General features: G+C 49.1%; 1 protein-coding gene across 1 annotated transcript in view; it reads left to right on the forward strand.

Annotated features, from left to right (window-relative positions):
• LOC115079620 (talin-1-like) overlaps positions 1–19,194 on the forward strand; it is a 480,705-nt gene that overhangs the window by 301,153 nt on the left and 160,358 nt on the right. Inside the window, 3 exon segments of the mRNA XM_029583330.1 lie at positions 6,174–6,355; positions 16,226–16,358; positions 16,737–16,838. Of these exon segments, the coding sequence (XP_029439190.1) occupies positions 6,174–6,355; positions 16,226–16,358; positions 16,737–16,838 (417 nt within the window).

The following is a 19,194-nucleotide window of genomic DNA, read 5'->3' on the forward strand; positions in this document are numbered from 1 at the left end:
GTAAGAGCGCCCATGCGTCAGCGGAGCAGGCACCTCCAACATCAGGCATAAGCCTCTGCTCTGCATGCAACCTCAGAGCTACACAGAGCGAGGAAGCAGACTCTCTATGTGCCCAATGTGAAGAGGCCCTGGGAGTTCCAGGCCAGGACCGGTCGCAGCCCAGCGTACTTGCCAGTTCCTCAGGGAACACCCCGGACCTAGCAGGCAGCGGGGAGCTGCCAGGGAACCCGAGAGACCTGGTGCCCCTAAGGCCAGATCTGGCTTCGCTTTCCTGGGTGGAATTATTCAAGGGGATTCATGCCTTTGTAACAATGCAGGCTGCGCCCCGAACGGGTCCATACGTACCGGATGACCCGGCCCCTGGACCCTCAAGAGCTCGGCACAGCCACTCGCCACCCGGAACCCCCACTTATGGGGAGTCAGATTGCCCTGAGGAAGACGAAGAGCCTCCCGAGGAGGGAGAATTTCCCTCGGGGATTGAATCATATCGGACTATGAGGCGCTTCTTTCTGAAAGAGGATCTCCCAGGCCTGATCTCTCAATGCCTGTCGGAACTGGCTCTTCTGGGCCACAACACCCCAGGGGAACCGAGAATGAACCCCCTGTTAAAGGGCCTGCGTCAAATGACTCACCATTTTCCCCTCCTACAAGCAGCACAGCAGCTAATCGATCTGGAATGGAATGCGCTGGAGGCCTCATTCAAAGGGGGTCGGGCCTTGGCTGGCATGTACCCCTTAGACCCGGCAGCTAAAGAAATGCTGGCGTGCCCTCAGGTAGACGCCATAGTTAGCGCAATTGTGAAGCGCACCACCATTCCGGTGGAAGGGGGGACGGCCCTCAAGGATACATATGACCGGCGCATGGACGCCATTCTGAAACAAGCCTTTGAGGTGGCAGCCATGTCCCTACGAATTGCGACCTGCTGCACCGTAGTGACGCGTTCCTGTTTATCACAGGCTAGAAACAACACCCCAGGAGAAGAGATGGAATCAGCTCTCTCGTTCCTCACTGACGCAGCCTCCGACCTAGTCCGTACGGCAGCCAAGGGAGTATCATCCGCAGTGGCAGCCAGGAGGCAGCTCTGGCTACGTAATTGGTCGGCCGACTCCTCTTCCAAGACACGTCTCACGAGAATGCCCTTTAAGGGATCCCTCCTGTTTGGCAGCGACCTCGAGAAACTGGCCAATAAATGGGGCGCTTCTCCATTACCCCGTCTGCCAGAAGACAGGCCAAGGAGGAGCCAGCGCCCTTTTCCTAGACCATCCAGAGGTAGAAACTCTCAGCGCTTCAACCCTTACAGGACTCGCTACCAAGCACCTCGTCCGCAGGCCAGGAACCAGTCCTTTCGGACTAAGCGCAATAAGGGATAGATTTTCAAAAAACGCGAATAGGCGTACTTTTGCTGGCGCATCAGGCGCCAGCAAAAGTACGCTGGATTTTAGTAGATACGCGCGGAGCCGCTAAAATCCTGGATCGGCGCGCGCAAGGCTATGAATTCTGTATAGCCGGCGCGCGCCGAGCCGCACAGCCTACCCCCGTTCCCTCCGAGGCCGCTCCGAAATCGGAGCGGCCTCGGAGGGAACTTCCTTTTGCCCTCCCCTCACCTTCCCCTCCCTTCCCCTACCTAACCCACCTGCCCGGCCCTGTCTAAACCCCCCCCCCTTACCTTTGTTGGGGGTGGATCCCCGCGCGCCAGCGGGCCGCTAGCGCGCCGGGATGCAACCTGGGGGTGGGTCCGGAGGGCGCGGCCATGCCCCCGGGCCGCCCCGGGCCGTAACCAAGCCCCCGGGCCCGCCCCCGAAACGCTCCCGGAACGCCCCCTAAACGCCGCGACGACCGGGCCCGCCCCCCGACACGCCCCCGACACGCCCCCCTCGGAGAACCCCGGGACTTACGCGAGTCCCGGGGTCTGCGCGCGCCAGTGAGCCTATGTAAAATAGGCTCACTGGCGCGCAGGGCCCTGCTCGCCTAAATCTGCCCGGTTTTGGGCGAATTTAGGCGAGCAGGGCTCTTAAAATCCGCCCCTAAGAGGGGAACCGGCTCGGGTTCGGGTCCCGGCCATACCCCACAATGACAATCAGCCGACCCATCTGGGGGTAGCAGCCATAGGGGGCAGGCTAACCCTCTTCTACCGCAGGTGGGTCGAGATTACCTCGGACCAGTGGGTCCTCGCCAACATCCGAGAAGGGTACTACCTGGACTTTCTTCGACTCCCGCCGGACAAGTTTGTGGAATCTTCTTGTTCACCCCTCAAGAGGACGGCACTAGAAGTATTTGTTATGGTTCTTGAAATGCAATAGAAAGTTTGAAACCAGAAATGTGATATATAAGTGTTATTCAAAAAGTTCTTCGTTATATGTAATTGCCCCCAAGCAAGTTTTTTCAACTGTTCTCTGTAAACCGATTTGATTTGCATATAATGTAAGAAGATCGGTATATAAAAACAATAAATAAATAAGTTACCTTGCAGAGGCTCCTGTCCCTAAAAGCCATAATCCCAGTGCCTGCAGGGGAGATAAATTCTGGGCATTATTCCATTTATTTCATAGTGCCCAAGAAGGAGAGTACTTTCAGGCCCGTCCTGGACCTCAAGTCGGTCAACCGACACCTACGGGTCCCCAGCTTTCACATGGAAACCCTGTGGTCTGTCAAGAATGCAGTACAGCCAGGGGAGTTTCTCACATCCCTAGATCTGTCGGAAGCCTACTTGCATATCCCAGTCCATCGGGATCACCAGCGCTATTTACGCTTCAAAGTCCTGAATCAACACTTCCAGTTCCGAGCTTTACCCTTCGGGTTAGCCACCGCGCCGCGAACCTTTACCAAGGTCATAGTAGTAGTGGCGGCGTCACTCAGGAAGGAAGGAATTCTCGTCCATCCCTACCTGGATGATTGGCTGATCAGGGATTACTTACAGGTCCTCGGCCTTATGGCATCCACTCTGGAGGTGATACCATGGGCGCGGGCTCATATGAGACCATTACAACGCGCCCTCCTATCTCGGTGGAGCCCACGATCACAGAACTACACCATACACCTACCTCTACCAGCCAGAGTGCGGAATCAGCTACGGTGGTGGTTGCAGCCTGAGGGTCACGAATGAGCCTCCCCAACCTGGACCCTGCTCACTACAGATGCCAGCCTAAATGGATGGGGAGCACAGTGCGAAGGACTCACCGCCCAAGGGCGGTGGAACAGAGAAGAGTCGGGGTGGAACATCAACCGACTAGAGGCACGGGCAGTCAGGCTAGCGTGCCTGCGATTTGCCCACAGACTTCGCAACAGAGCGGTCAGAGTGATGTCAGACAATGCCACCACAGTGGCATACATCAACCGACAGGGCGGAACCAGAAGCCAACAGGTATCCCTAGAAATAGCCCCCCTGATGACTTGGGTGGAAGCAAATCTCCAGGACATCTCCGCCGTCCACATCGCCGGGAAGGACAACACCACGGCAGACTTCCTCAGCAGAGAAAGCCTAAATCCAGGGGAATGGCAGCTGTCGCCCACAGCTTTCCAGATGATTGTGGATCAGTGGGGGACGCCGGGCATGGACCTACTAGCGGACGGGTCCAACGCTCAAGTACCCAGATTTTTCAGCCGCAGGCGGGATCCGCTATCCCAGGGGAAAGGTGTTAAGACGCATCGAATCTCACCGGGATCTGGTAATTCTAGTGGCCCCGAGTGGCCAAGAAGGCCGTGGTTCAGATCTGGTCAATCTGGCGGTGAGGGTACCAGGGAACGAAGGACCTGAAGCTACAGAGGTCCTAATGTTAAGGAAACATGGAAAAAATCCCTATCCCACTAGGATAAGCAAGCAGAGTGTCATAGAGACACTCGCAAGCTGTTTAAAGCTGACTGAAAAATGGGGAGAGGGAAGGCTTCAGTCGGTTAACAGGCCAGACAGTGACAGGAACCGACCGAAAAAATAAGAATTAGTACTCACCGAGCGTCGTAAAAAGTACGTGGAGGGAGACCCGTGCAGGGAAAGTGTTTTTTGAAGTGAAAAGTTAAGTGTTTCCATGAGGTAATTAGTTAAAAAATCCTCACAGAGCGGAAAAAAGAAGACTGAGGGAGACACCTGTGGCTCACAGGGATAATTGCAGGCTGGGCATGCTCAGTGCACCCAGTGTGCCAGCGTCAGTCAAAGCTTGTTGAAACTTTGACAGAAAAGTTTTCCGTACAGGGCTCCATCCTGATGATGTCACCCATATGTGAGGACTACCATCCTGCTTGTCCTGTGAGAAATCAACTATATTGTGGATTAGGTGTAAAATCCCTGAAGAAAGTTTCACCCGTGTGTGATTTGAACAATATCAGTTTAAGATAGAATTTGAAGCATGTAATTTAGGGGTAACCTTAGATTCAGGTTTAGCTTTGAAACCCCTTGTTAAAAAGAAGATCAGTTTTCTACACTTCAAAACTTTTACGTCCTTTAAAAAATTTGTTGTCCAGGGACGTCTTCAGGACTATGTTGCAAGCAATGCTTCATGGATAGCTTGACTACTGTAACATTCTGTTATGTGCACTTCCTCAAAATGTGATCAAGTCCATTCAGTTACTTCAAAATGTTGCAGCATGTTTGTTAACATATACTTCCTCTTAATGTTCATATAAGTCCAGTCCTGAAGGTGCTAGGCTGGTTACCTATAACATGACCAATAAAGTTTAAGGTGTCAGTTCTGATTCGTAAGCTGCTTTACGGGAGACTTCCTGCTCTTTAGAAAGTAAATTACTTAAGTACACTCCAAGGAGAACATTGCGTTCACAAAGTACAATTGACTTGTTGTCCCATCTTTAAAGGATTATAAACAGGAAAATTAGCTTCTTACCTGCTAATTTTCATTCCTGTAGTACCTAGGATCAGTCCAGACTGCTGGGTTATGCCTCCCGTCCAGCAGATGGAGTCAGAGAAAAGCTGAAAAGCACCCCCTAGATATATTCCCCATGAGAGAAACACATAAAGGAGGATGCGTGGAGGCCATGGAAGAACCAGCTCATCCACCACTTCCGATCCGTGTTCCCTCCTTCGACTGAAGAAGCGAGCTGCTTTGGCATTTCACCAAGTCGCCATTAAATCCAAGCACGGTGTCCCCAACGTCGAGTTATGAGTTGCGTCGCCTTGGCCGACAGTTCCCACTCTCCTGGATCCAGGTGTTGTCGACTGAGAAAATCTGTCTGAACATTGCCCACGCCGGCGATGTGTGAGGCTGCGATGCGGCACAGATTGCGTTCCGCCCAGGCCATTAACAAAGTCGCTTCAGCAGCCACCGGGCGACTTCTTGTGCCTCCTTGCCTGTTTATATACGCCACGGTGGTCGCGTTGTCTGATAGAACTCGCACCGCCCGATGGTGCACCATCGGGAGGAGTTGACGCAAGACTACTGTCGCCCGTCATATCTGGCCACATATGCTTTGTGGCTTATATTGTCAAGCCCGTGAAGCACTGGGCTTGTCTAATCATAGGTTGCGTGGGACTTATTATTCTCCAGAACGGGGATATATAATAAAGGCAAGCAATGATGACAACTAATGCATGCACTTATCTCAATCCTCCACTCAACAGGTAGTATGCGAAATCCTGAAATGCATCCTCCGACACGGCAGTGTTTCGGAGTGTATAACTCCTTCTTCAGGGAGTTCCAGGTGGTTACATACTGACGAAATAATTCTGTGTGGAGACAATGAAAGAGTTCTTAGAAAATGCCATACGGCTAATAAATCACAGTGGGCTCCAGACTGGAAAGGAAAACACTTACTATATAGCTGTATATAATGTATGACAACTAATGTATGACAACTAATGTGCATGCATTAGTTGAGATACATTGCTTGCCTTTATTATATATCCCCGTTCTGGAGAATAATAAGTCCCACGCAACCTATGATTAGACAAGCCCAGTGCTTCACGGGCTTGACAATATAAGCCATAAAGCATATGTGGCCAGATATGACGGTTGCTAGACTCCTTTTCCCATAGAGTTCCTCTCAGAGCTGAATTTTTTCTCTTGTGATTGATTTCTATATTTCAGCTTTCTTTGGGTTATTTACAGTGCCAGCTAGTACATAGCAGATGACACCGGTCTGGGCTAGTACAGTCCGTGCTGTTTGTAATTCTGCCTTTTCCAGTTTTTCTCAGTGATCAGAATTCCTGTTTCTGCTTTCTCCTGCAGGGTCTCTTGGCCATGGAACCCATTGTATCTTCTGCCAAAACCATGCTGGAGAGTTCATCAGGACTCATCCAGACCGCACGTTCCCTCGCTGTAAACCCCAAGGACCCACCAAAGTGGTCAGTACTGGCAGGACATTCCAGGACCGTCTCTGACTCGATCAAGAAACTAATCACCAATATGAGGTCAGTAACGTCCTCCTTACCTTGCCAGGTCAGTCTGAGGTCTCAGGAAAGGCCCAGAGCAGGCTCTGGAAGTGGGAGAGAGACAACTAAAAGCTTTTTTATTTCGAGAAGGAATCCTAAAAGCCATATCTTGAGCTGTTGTTGTTTGTACCCTATTATGCTGTATTTGTCAATTTGTTTTATATTATGTTATATTTATACATGATTTAATTGATTGTTTTATACGCTTACCAGGTCATTGCTTAGTACGATGAACTTGATTTAAGCATTTTAAAAATATTTTTAATAAATAAATAGATGCAGAGTAATCTGAGGTGAGGGTCAAATATGAAGCTGGGATTAAGAAAGAGATGCAGGAAGCAGGCTAAAAATTAAATTGGGAAAGATTAGGGGGGCAGAACATGGTGGATGAGAGGGGAAAGAGGAAATGGTAGTTTCCTGTACATACCCAGATCAGTCCAGACTCCTGGGTTTTGCCTCCCCTCCAACAGATGGAGACAGAGAAAGTTTTGCAGCACCACCTCTTAACTTGGTGTGCCACCTGCATCTCCTCAGTTTTTATCTGTCTCTAGCAGATGGAGGAGGTGCAAACCCTGCGGTTCTGTACCTGAGTAAAAAAAAGACAAAGCATGAAAAGAAGAAAGAAATTCCTCTCAAGGGGTTGGTAGGTCCTGGTCCTGGTGGGACCATCCCCCTGGTAGCAGGTTGTGGATGAGCAGAGGTTGGGAAACCAAATTGCTCTTTTCTGGTGCTCTGGGGGTGACAACTGGTAGTCCGGCTTCCTCCCCTTCAGCAAGGATCGTGAGAAGCCTCTGCAACTCTTCTTCAGAGAAGTAGTTTGTCACTTGTTTCTTTGTAAAGTTTAAAAAAAAAGGATAGGAAGTGACATGGAAGCAGCTGCTCGCCCCATCACTGGTGGTGGCTGGAGACAGGAAGCTGAGGCAGTAACGCTATCATGGCTCCCAATCCTGCTTGCTTGTGTCTGCGCCTGCCGCATGTTCAGAATCGTGCTGGCCAGCCACACGCGAATCGCTGCTCTGCCTGTGGAGAGCAATCTTCGTGGCTCTCCTGGGCTTGGCTGATGCTCTTGCTGCCTCTCCGGGGAGGGAAGGTTCGGCACAGGGTGCTATAGCAGCATCGGGTAGGCAACGCTGCCCTGGTAGGTTGCTGGCTGCCCCAGAGGACAAGGATGATCCAGTCCTGTGGCGGCCATTTTGAAAACATTTAAGGCTGCTGAGGACAGAGCGGCAGGGGGAGGGGATTTCTCACCAGTGCTGTCATCAGACAAATTGAGCCCCAACGAGGCCCGGGAGGCCCTAGAGGAGCAGTCTGGTGAAGATCCTGACCCCCTGGAAGGGGATTTTGGGGGTCCTTATTGTTTTCCCCTGGACTTTGTGCTTTTATTGCACAAAACATATCTGGCTAGTAACTCCAAGCTGAATTGCTCCCCCAGGCACAGACTTTGAGGGGCTGCCCAGAAAAGTGTCCAGGTGGTTGGAGACCCCGGATGCCACGAGGGTCCGGAAAGTCAAGGTCCTGTGGTGCGGGGTTCCAAGGATGACCCTTTCTCTGAGGAGTCCAACCACGGGGTGGTCTTCCCGATGCTCCCCCTTCTTTCAGTGGTCAGGATCAAGAGGAAGAGCTGGGGAAAATTCTTCCCATTAACAGAGACGATCCTAAGGTTGTTCGCCTTTTTCAGAGAGAAGAGCTGGATGCTATGATCCCGCATGTCCTGGCAGAGTTGGGAATAGCGGTTCCACAGGTGGAGCCTGACCAGGACACGGTAGAATGGCAGGCTTATGGGGCCCGTCCAGGAATTTTCCTTTACATAGGATGGTTCAGCAGTTAATGGTCAGGGAGTGAGATACTCCTGAGACACGTCTTAAAGTCAGCAGGGCTATGGACAAGCTTATTCCCTTGCCGGAGGAGGCTCTGGAACTCATGAAGGTACAAAAAGTGGATGCTTCCATGTCGGCGGTCACAAAGAGAATTACCATCCTAGTGGCTGGTGCGGCGGCTCTAAAAGACCTCCAGGATAGAAGGCTCAAGGTGTACCTCAAGAGGTTTTTGAGGTTTGGTCCTGGGCATCTGAGCTGTGGTGTGTAGCAATTTTAAGAACATAAGAAATTGCCATACTGGATCAGACCAAGGGTCCATAAAGCTCAGCATCCTGTTTCCAACAGAGGCCAAACCAGGTCACAAGAACCTGGTAAGTACCCAAACACCAAGAACATAGGAAAATGTGGTTCTTACTTGTTAATTTTCGTTCCTGTAGTACCACGGATCAGTCCAGACTCCTGGGTTTATTCATCCGTGCCAGCAGGTGGAAGCGGAGAAAGTAAAACTGACACTGCTTTATATACACTGGTGCCACTTGCAGTTCCTCAGTATTGATCTGTATCCAAGCTAAATGCAAAACACTGCAAAAACCGTTAAAAAACATTTCAGTATAAACTGATAAAAAAAACTTCTGATATCTGCAATCTACAACAGTTGAGCGGGCAACTCTCCACCCTCCTGAATACTTGGGCGGGTTCTGGACTGATCCGTGGTAGTACAGGAGTGAAAATTAGCAGGTAAGAACCAAATTTTCCTTTCCCTGTAGGTTCCCTGATCAGTCCAGACTCCTGGGATGTACCAAAGCTTCCTAATCAGGATGTGACCTGGAGATTCCCGCTCGTAACAAGCTTTTGCCAAAAGATAGACTCCTGATCCCTCACATCCAGCCAATAATGCTTTGAAAAGTATGCAGAGACTTCCAAGTTGCCACGCTACAAATCTGTGGCGACAAGAAGTGAGCCTCTGCCCAAGAGGTCGCCTGAGATCGAGTGGAATGGGCCCTCAAGCCTTCCGGAACTGGCTTACCCCTGAGGATGTAAGCGGAGCCAATAGCCTCCTTAAGCCATCTGGCAATGGTAGTTTTGGAAGCTTGAGACCCCTTCTTTGGACCACTCCACAAAACGAAAAGATGATCAGACCGTCTAAAACCATTTGTGACTTGCAAAGGCTGGTAACTCAACAGACTCTGTTGTTGAGCCTTTCGCTATCCAACACTGCAATGTTTCGAAGAATGTGCTCCTTCAGGGAAACAACTTGCTCGAATTTCTTCGTCTTACTGTGTGGACTGTATTATACACTCATACGGTCAGTGTGTTGCTGAATACTAGCAACTGGATTGAAACTTCTTTTATGTTTCTTTAAACGCGATGCTGCGGGCTACCTGCTGCTGTATGAAGTTCTGATTGTTTAAAGAAACGGAGCGCATTCTCCGAAACATTGCAGTGTTGCAGTGAAAGGCTCAACAACATAAGTGGACCAAAAAGTGGATTCAAAGCAAGATAAGTGTGATAGCTTGTATGCAAACATCAAAGCATCTACAGAAAAACCTATAGAGTGATTGATGATTATAAAGCCCTAGCGTTTATACAGAGCTTTCACAAAAAAGCCTTAGAAGCCTGTCGTGCTATATGATGGTCACTCTATTTAACAAGGTTTAATGCTCTATATTAATTGTAGTAAGATATAATAGTGGTTTTTGATGTCCTGGGTAGAGCAGCATTTGGCCTTGATAGTGTTTTCGCACATAGCAGGGTTCAACAATGTGCAAGTGGATTTTCTGAGTCAACAACAGTTGGAACCCGGAGAGTGGGAGTTATCGGAGAATGCAATGGCCCTCATTTCTCGCAGATAGGGCACTCCTTGCATGGATCTGATGACAACTCAGAGGAATGCCAAGGCGCCACGTTTCTTCAGTCACAGAAGAGAGCATGGAATGAAAGGGATTAATGCCCTGGTGCTTCCTTGGCCACACAACGTTCTGATCCATGTGTTTCCTCCATGGCCTCTGGTGGTCAAGGTAGTAAGGAGAATAGAGGTCCACCCAGGAAGGGTGATTCTTGTGGCTGCGAAGGCCTTGGTTTGCGGATCTGGTCAACCTAGCGGTGGTCGGCCCCCTGAGGCTGGGCCATCTACCAAATCTTCTATGGCAGGGCCCTATATTTTCAGATCAAGCGGATCACTTTTGTATAGCGGCTTGGCTTTTGAAAGGAGGCAACTGAGGAAGAAAGATTATCTGGAGGATGTTATTTCTACTCTGCTGCGAGCTCGCAAGACCTCTAATTCCTTGGCATATGTCTGGGTTTGGAGAGTCTTGGTGTATGGAGCAGGGAGCTATTCCTCAACAGGCATTGGTGGCGCAGATTCTGGCTTTCTTGCAGAGAGGTCTAACGAAAGGTTTGTCCTTTAGTTCCCTGAGCATGCAGATGATGGCCTTAGGCTGCTTACGGGATGAGATTCATGGAACAACTCTGGCTGTGCGTCCAGATGTGTGTTTTCTTCGCAGGGCGAAGCATTTGAATCCCTCTGTTTGTAAGGTGTTTCCTTCTTGGAGCCTTAATTTGGCCCTTAGTGGTATGTGTGAGAGAGTGGTATGTGTTAAGAGAGCCACCATAAAAGATCTGGCTCTGAAATTGGTTTTCTTAGTAGCAATTTGTTCAGCCAGAAGGGTGTCTGAGCTTCCAGCCCTGTCATGTGGATTTCAGGTTCCAGAGTTTTGCTGAGGACAGTTCCCTCCTTTCTGCCGAAAGTGGTTTCAGCGTTCCGCTTAAGTCAGTCAGTGGAGCTTCTGGTTTTTACAGATCTGGAGATTGATACACCTCATGCAAGGGAATTGAGGCATCTGGACGTCAGGAGGGCCTTGTTGCGGTATCTAGAAGTCATGAATGGTTTTCGGCTTTCAGATCACCTTTTAGTGCTATGGAGTAGTGCAAAAAAGGATCAAAAAGCATCAAAAGCCAAAATAGCACGTTGAGTGAAGGAGGCCATTGGTTCCACGTATATCTGTTCGGCCTGTCCCAGAGGAGTTGAGAGCTCATTCTACCCATTCGCAGGTGGCCTCCTGGGCAGAGTGCCGATTGGTTTTGTCGCAAGAGTTGCAGGACGGCTACTTGGAAGTCTTTACGTACCTTTACCAAACACTACAGATTGGACGCCCAGGCTCCGGACCTTGACAACTGTGGTAGAAGTGTTCTTGGAGCGGGACTCTCGCAGTTCCACCCCACTTAGGGAAGTTTTGGTGCATCTCAGGAGTCTGGACTGATCTGGGAACATACAGGGAAAGGAAAATTGGTTCATACTTATTATTTTGTTCCTGTAGTATTTATTTATTATTTATTTAGTTCTTTTTTATACCGACATTCATGATACAGATCATATCATATCGGGTTGCATGGAACAAGAGGTTATAACATTAACATAGAATAAGAGGCAAAGTTACAATAAAACAGGGGCAGGGAAACTAGGGAGATGAAGAAGCCAGAAACAGAAGATAAACTTGGTAACTGTAACAAATAATATACAGGATCAGAAATGGAGTGCACTGATTAGGTGGCACTAGTATATGAACTGTGGAGTAGCTGAGACAGACCTGGGTTAGGGGAAGGCTTGTTGAAATAGCCAGGTCTTGAGTTTTTTCCTGAAAGTCAACAGTCAGGGTTCCTGTGAGATCTGGAGGGATAGCATTCCAGATGGCTGGTCCTGCTGTCAAGAGGGCCCGTTCTCTGGTGGCTGAATGATGGGTGGATTTGATTGAAGGGGCATGCAGAGATCCTTTGTAAGCTTCTCTGATAGGTCTTGAAGAAGTGTGGAGTCTGAGTGGGAATTGAAGGTCAATCGGGACCTGGTTGTGAATGGCTTTGTGAATGATGGTGAGGGACTTGTGTAGGATTCTAAAGCTTATTGGTAACCAGTGCAAATTTCTGAGGATGGGCATGATGTGGTCTCTTCTGTTGGTATTTGACAAGATTCTAGAGGCCGCGTTTTGGAACATCTGAAGAGGTTTGGTGGTGGAGGCAGGGAGACCCAGCAAAAGGGAGTTACAGTAGTCTATCTTGGAAAATAGAATGACTTTGAGGACAATCCTGAAGTCGTGGAAATGTAGAAGAGGTTTAAGTCTTTTTAGCACCTGTAATTTATAGAAGCAGTCCTTGGTTGTGTGATTGATGAACTTCTTTAAGTTCAGATGGTTGTCAATTATCACTCCAAGATCTCTTGCTTGGGTGACCAAGGTGTTGGGATGGGTCTGCTGAGGGATATCATTGTGGTCAGGAGATATGAGGAGGAGTTCAGTCTTGGCTGAGTTAAGTACAAATTAGGCTGGTGAGAAGGAGGTTGATAGCTTGGAGGCAGTTGTCCCAGAACTTAAGTGTTTTCGTTAGGGATATAGTTACAGGGATCAGGATTTGTACGTCATCGGCGTAAAAATAGTGTTTTAGTTTTAGGCTTGTTAGCAGCTGGCAGAGGGGTAGGAGGTAGATATTGAAGAGGGTGGGGGACAGAAAAGAGCCTTGGGGTACTCCTAGTGAAGAATTGATGCGCAGGGACTCTTTGTTGTTGATTTTGACTTTGTAGCCTCTATTATTGAGAAAAGAATCAAACCATCTGAAGGCCGTTCCTGCTATCCCAATGTCTGATAGTCGATTTTGGAGGATGGAGTGGTTCACCATGTTGAACGCCGCCGAGATGTCGAGGAGTACTAGTAGAAAGGAGTGTCCTTTGTCTTGGCCCATGATGAGGTGGTCTGTGAGGGAGATGAGTAAGGTTTCGGTGATTTGCGGAAGCCGTATTGAATTGGGTAGAGGATTTTATGATGGTCTTCAAGATATTCTGAAAGTTGAGTATTGACTAATTTTTCCATAATCTTGGCAACAAAAGAAGATTGGAGATAGGTTGGAAATTGTTGGGTTCTCCGGGGTCTAGGTTTGGTTTCTTAAGAAGGGGTTTGAGGGTGACGAGTTTTAAAACATCAGGGAAGATTCCTTGTGATAGAGAGCAGTTTATAATATCAGCCAGTGGCTTGGAGATAGTGTCTGGCACTGATAGGAGTAGTTTAGTCGGGATTGGTCGGATGGATGGGTAGAGGGTTTCATTCTCTTTAGTAGCGATTCAATCTCCAGGGAGGATGTAGGTTCGAAGGAGTCAAGGATGGCTCCCGTATCTGAGAATGAGGAGAAGGTGATGGGAGATGAGGTAGGGCTGGGGGGAAGGAGTGTTAAGAGGTTGGAGATTTTGCTCTGAAAGAAGGTTGCGAGTTTGTTGGCCTTAGATTGTGCTTGGTCGTCCGGGATGGTCGGGGTGTTGATTTTCGTGAGTTCAGATACATAGGAGAATAGGGCCTTGGCATCAAATGCGAGGTCGTGAATTCTAAGGGCGTAAAAGTCTCTCTTTGTTCGTAGGATGGAGCTCCTGTAGAAATGGAGGGAGGATTTGTAGGCAGCTAACGTGCTGGGGCAGGGGGCCTTGCGCCATTTGTTTTCTTTATGTCTGAGGTCTTGCTTAAGCTTTTGGAGGTCATTGGAGAACCAAGGTTGTTTTCTTTTCGAGGCTGGGCTGATTTTTTTGGCAGACGGCATAGTTTGTTGGCTACTGATTCAGTGATGCTGTGCCATGAAAGTAGGGCCGAGTTAGGGTTTGAGACATCTAGGTTAAGAAGTTCTTTGGCTAGGTGTTCACTGAGGACATCTGGGGTGCATGGTCTCCTGAAGTGAAAGGTAGATTGGGGAAGGTGAGAGTTAGGAATTTCTTTCATTGTGAGGGTGGTGGAAATCAGTGAATGGTCTGACCAGGGGACTGGGATGCATTCAGGAGGGGTAGAGTGCGTGAAGCCAGAGTTTATGAAGATAAGGTCTAGGGTGTGGCCAGCTTTATGGGTGGGCTTGTTGATAATTTGTTGGAAGCCTATGGCCGTGAGAGAGATGAGAAATGCTTCGCAGTTGGTAGAGAGTGGAGTAGAATCAAAGTGGAGGTTGAAGTCCCCTAAGATCATAGCTGGGGAATCCAAGTTTATATACTTAGCTATGGTTTCTACAATGGGAGAGGATTCAGTGTCTAGGAGTCCTGGTGGAGCATATATGATTAGGATTTGAAGCAGATTGGATTTGAAGAGGCCTAATTCTAGTTTAGATGCAGGGTTGGCTGGTTGTAGGGTAAGCCTAAGCTCTTTTTTGGCAGCTAGAAGAAGGCCTCCACCTTTTTTTTTTGTCTGGGCAGTGAGAAGAAATTGTATAGATGTGTAGGTAGTTGATTTATCAGGGCTATGTCTGTAGGTTTGAGCCAGGTTTCCGTGATGGCACGGATGTCTGGCTTTGAGTCAAGAAGATAATCATTGAGGATGTGCGCTTTTTTTGTGAGAGATTGTGCGTTGAAGAGTGTCAATGAGAATAGTGCCAGACCTAGTAGTTGAGTAAAGGGAGAGATCATGATTGGGATGAGGGTTCTGGTTGAGTAGGTCCGGGATTGCATGGGTGATTTTTCAGTGTTGAGGAGAATGTGGTGTAGGATGGGGATTGGGTAGCCTTGCGTCATGCTTCTGTTGTTGTGAGGTTGTGTGATGGTTGGGGGGTACCGGTAGCTCTTTCAGAAGGAATCTGATAAGAAGTGGTGGTTTGAAGGGAGGCTGCAGTATAGTTGTGAGTAGTTCTTGCTGGCAAGCTGTGAGGGTGGAAGTTTGCTGAGTGGTAGTCCGGATGCTGGAGAGCTGGGAAGGTGGAAATTAGCTGAATGGTAGTCTGGATGCTGGAGAGCTGGGAAGGAGAATGATTGCTGAGCAGCGTTCCGGTGCGCACAAGGGGGGGGCAGGCCTGGAACCGTCGTCTGCCCTTTAAAGGGCTCGGGCGCGCCGGGACAACGTCGGCCGATGGGCAGGGCTTACTGCCGGTTCAGGACAACCTAGGCCGGGAGTCGTCTGTGGAGCAAAGGTCCATAAGATCAAAGTACTGTTCAGCGGTTCTGTGGCAGGGGGCATACTAAAGGGCGCTTCAGCTGGGAGAGAGTGGGAAGGTAGGCTGGATAGGGGGAGGGGATCAGGTCAGACTGTTGTATGCATATGCTGAGGTACAAAGGGGCGCACTAAGGGGCATGCCTCTTTGGTCGTGCCCCTTCGGCTTGCGACGCCCAGCGTGCGACGCCGCTGGAGAGAGCCCCACTTTAAAGGGCTTGGTCCTGCCCCAATGCGTCCCGGACCGATGATCTCACCGCCGCACCTGGCCTCCGATTGGCCAGGCAGAAAGGTAGCTCGGCTGGGGGGAGGTCCCGGAGGTGGTCGGAGGGTCGGCCGAGGGGCTGGTGCTTGTGCTCTTGCCCCGATGGGCAGCGCCGGCCGCGAGAAAGGGGTGCATCGCTGGAGAGAGCCCTACTTTAAAGGGCTTAGTCCTGCCCCGCTCAGTACCACGGATCAGTCCAGAGTCCCGCCCGGGGGGGGGGGGGGGGGGGAGAGATGAGTTTTTTGGAGAATCCGCTTGATCGGTCTTCTTTAATAGTTCTGATTAATCTGAAAATGAAGAATTGTACAGGTTTCTCATTATTCCTGTTCAGATATATTCTAAATGTAATTATAGTTCTGAATTACAAATTTCCTTGTCCTCTGCTCATTCCGGGGGATATTGTTTTGATTAAGTATTTTCTGCTTGTGCACTGTTTAATACTGAGGAGATGCAGATGGCACAGCAGGTTAAGAGGCGGTGCCTGCAAAACTTTCTGTTTCCATCTGCTGGACAGAAGGCAAAACCCAGGAGTCTGGACTGATCTGTGCTACTACAGGAACGAAAATTAGCAGGTAAGAACCAACTTTCCTATAGTTAGATTTCCATTCTGCTTTTCCATATTATGATCAAGGTGGATAACAATAATAAATAGTATATCAGCATTAATAAATACCTGTCCATAAGTAGCATATAGTAAATGTATCATGTAGATAAGGTGCATTGACTGGCAGGAAGGAGATCACGACCTGGCTGCAGCAAGAGAGGGCTGTGAAACACAGCAGTGTACAGGATGATGGCAGCTGAATTTGACATAGTCTCCTGTGCTTTACAGGGACAAAGCTCCAGGGCAGAGGGAGTGTGACGAGGCCATTCAGCTTCTGAACAAGAGCATACGAGATGTGGACCAGGCCTCACTTGCTGCTATCAGCCAGCAACTCTCTCCTAGGGAGGGTATTTCCCAAGAGGTAAGTCAGAGTAGTGCATGTTCAGACAAATAAATATTCAGCAAGATCCTTAATCCGTCTCATAACCTCTGCCATTACTGGTCTGAGGGATAATGTCCTCATCTGTCTCATATAACCCCTGTCATTACTGGTCTGAGGGATAATGTCCCCGGTCTCCTCTGTCACAGATATTGCTTCTTCTTTTCTGTGAGCTGTTGCAGGGATCTGGTGCTTTCTTTTGTATGTGTTTGAGCCTTTGCATGGATTGGGTATCCTTGCATGCCCTTTCTCAGTCTCTGTATGATATTTGAATGCTTATCTGCATGACCCTATCTGTCTGCCTTTTGATGGAGTAGATGTTTCTTTTTGTGCTTTACTCTCTGAATCTCTTCTCATCAGGCACTACATAACCAGATGATGACGGCTGTGCAGGAAATCAGTAACTTAATTGAACCTGTGGCGGGTGCTGCCAGGGCCGAGGCTTCACAGCTGGGGCACAAGGTAACGGGGGAGAAAGGTTTGCAATGGTAATGTGTGCCTGGAAGAGCAGTGTAAGAGCTGGAGTAAAGGCAGGACAGCGTATGCATGAGGGTACAGACATAGGATAACGGGGGAGAAAGGTTTGGAATGGTAATCTGTGCCTGGAAGAGCAGTGTAAAAGCTGGAGTAATGGCAGGACAGTGTATGCATGAGGGTACAGACATAGGGTAACGGGGGAGAAAGGTTTGGAATGGTAATCTGTGCCTGGAAGAGCAGTGTAAAAGCTGGAGTAATGGCATGACAGTGTATGCATGAGGGTACAGACATAGGGTAATGGGGGAGAAAGGTTTGGAATGGTAATGTGTGCCTGGAAGAGCAGTGTAAAAGCTGGAGTAATGGCAGGACAGCGTATGCATGAGGGTACAGACATAGGGTAACGGGGGAGAAAGGTTTGGAATGGTAATCTGTGCCTGGAAGAGCAGTGTAAAAGCTGGAGTAATGGCAGGACAGCGTATGCATGAGGGTACAGAGATAGGGTAACGGGGGAGAAAGGTTTGGAATGGTAATCTGTGCCTGGAAGAGCAGTAGAAAAGCTGAAGTAATGGCAGGACAGCGTATGCATGGGGGTACAGACATAGGGTAACGGGGAAGAAAGGTTTGGAATGGTAATCTGTGCCTGGAAGAGCAGTGTAAAAGCTGGAGTAATGGCAGGACAGCGTATGCATAAGGGTACAGACATAGGGTAACGGGGGAGAAAGGTTTGGAATGGTAATGTGTGCCTGGAAGAGCAGTGTAAAAGCTGGAGTAATGGCAGGACAGCGTACGCATGAGGGTACAGACATAGGGTAACGGGGGAGAAAGGTTTGGAATGGTAATGTGTGCCTGGAAGAGCAGTGTAAAAGCTGGAGTAATGGCAGGACAGCGTATGCATGAGGGTACAGACATAGGGTAACGGGGGAGAAAGGTTTGGAATGGTAATGTGTGCCTGGAAGAGCAGTGTAAAAGCTGGAGTAATGGCAGGACAGCGTATGCATGAGGGTACAGACATAGGGTAACGGGGGAGAAAGGTTTGGAATGGTAATCTGTGCCTGGAAGAGCAGTGTAAAAGCTGGAGTAATGGCAGGACAGCGTATGCATGAGGGTACAGACATAGGGTAACGGGGGAGAAAGGTTTGGAATGGTAATGTGTGCCTGGAAGAGCAGTGTAAAAGCTGGAGTAATGGCAGGACAGCGTATGCATGAGGGTACAGACATAGGGTAACGGGGGAGAAAGGTTTGGAATGGTAATCTGTGCCTGGAAGAGCAGTGTAAAAGCTGGAGTAATGGCAGGACAGCGTATGCATGAGGGTACAGACATAAGGTAACGGGGGAGAAAGTCTTGGAATGGTAATCTGTGCCTGAAAGAGCAGTGTAAAAGCTGGAGTAATGGCAGGACAGCGGATGCATGAGGGTACAGACATAGGGTAACGGGGAGAAAGGTTTGGAATGGTAATCTGTGCCTGGAAGAGCAGTGCAAAAGCTGGAGTAATGGCAGGACAGCGTATGCATGAGGGTACAGACATAAGGTAACGGGGGTGAAAGGCTTGGAATGGTAATCTGTCCCTGGAAGAGCAGTGTAAAAGCTGGAGTAATGGCAGGACAGGGTATGCATGAGGGTACAGACATAGGGTAACGGGGGAGAAAGGTTTGGAATGGTAATCTGTGCCTGGAAGAGCAGTGTAAAAGCTGGAGTAAAGGCAGGACAGTGTATGCATGGGGGTACAGACATAGGGTAATGGGGGAGAAAGGCTTGGAATGGTAATGTGTGCCTGGAAGAGCAGTGTAAAAGCTGGATAATGGCAGGACAGCGTATGCATGAGGGTACAGACATAGGGTAACGGGGGAGAAAGGTTTGGAATGGTAATGTGTGCCTGGAAGAGCAGTGTAAAAGCTGGAGTAATGGCAGGACAGCGTATGCATGAGGGTACAGACATAGGGTAACGGGGGAGAAAGGTTTGGAATGGGAATGTGTGCTTGGAAGAGCAGTGTAAAAGCTGGAGTAATGGCAGGATAGCGTATGCATGAGGGTACAGACATAGGGTAACGGGGGAGAAAGGTTTGGAATGGTAATGTGTGCCTGGAAGAGCAGTGTAAAAGCTGGAGTAATGGCAGGACAGCGTATGCATGAGGGTACAGACATAGGGTAACGGGGAGAAAGGTTTGGAATGGTAATGTGTGCCTGGAAGAGCAGTGTAAAAGCTGGAGTAATGGCAGGACAGCGTATGCATGAGGGTACAGACATAGGGTAACGGGGAGAAAGGTTTGGAATGGTAATGTGTGCCTGGAAGAGCAGTGTAAAAGCTGGAGTAATGGCAGGACAGCGTATGCATGAGGGTAC

Source organism: Rhinatrema bivittatum, chromosome 1 (assembly GCF_901001135.1).
Source record: "Rhinatrema bivittatum chromosome 1, aRhiBiv1.1, whole genome shotgun sequence".
Taxonomy (NCBI): domain Eukaryota; kingdom Metazoa; phylum Chordata; class Amphibia; order Gymnophiona; family Rhinatrematidae; genus Rhinatrema; species Rhinatrema bivittatum.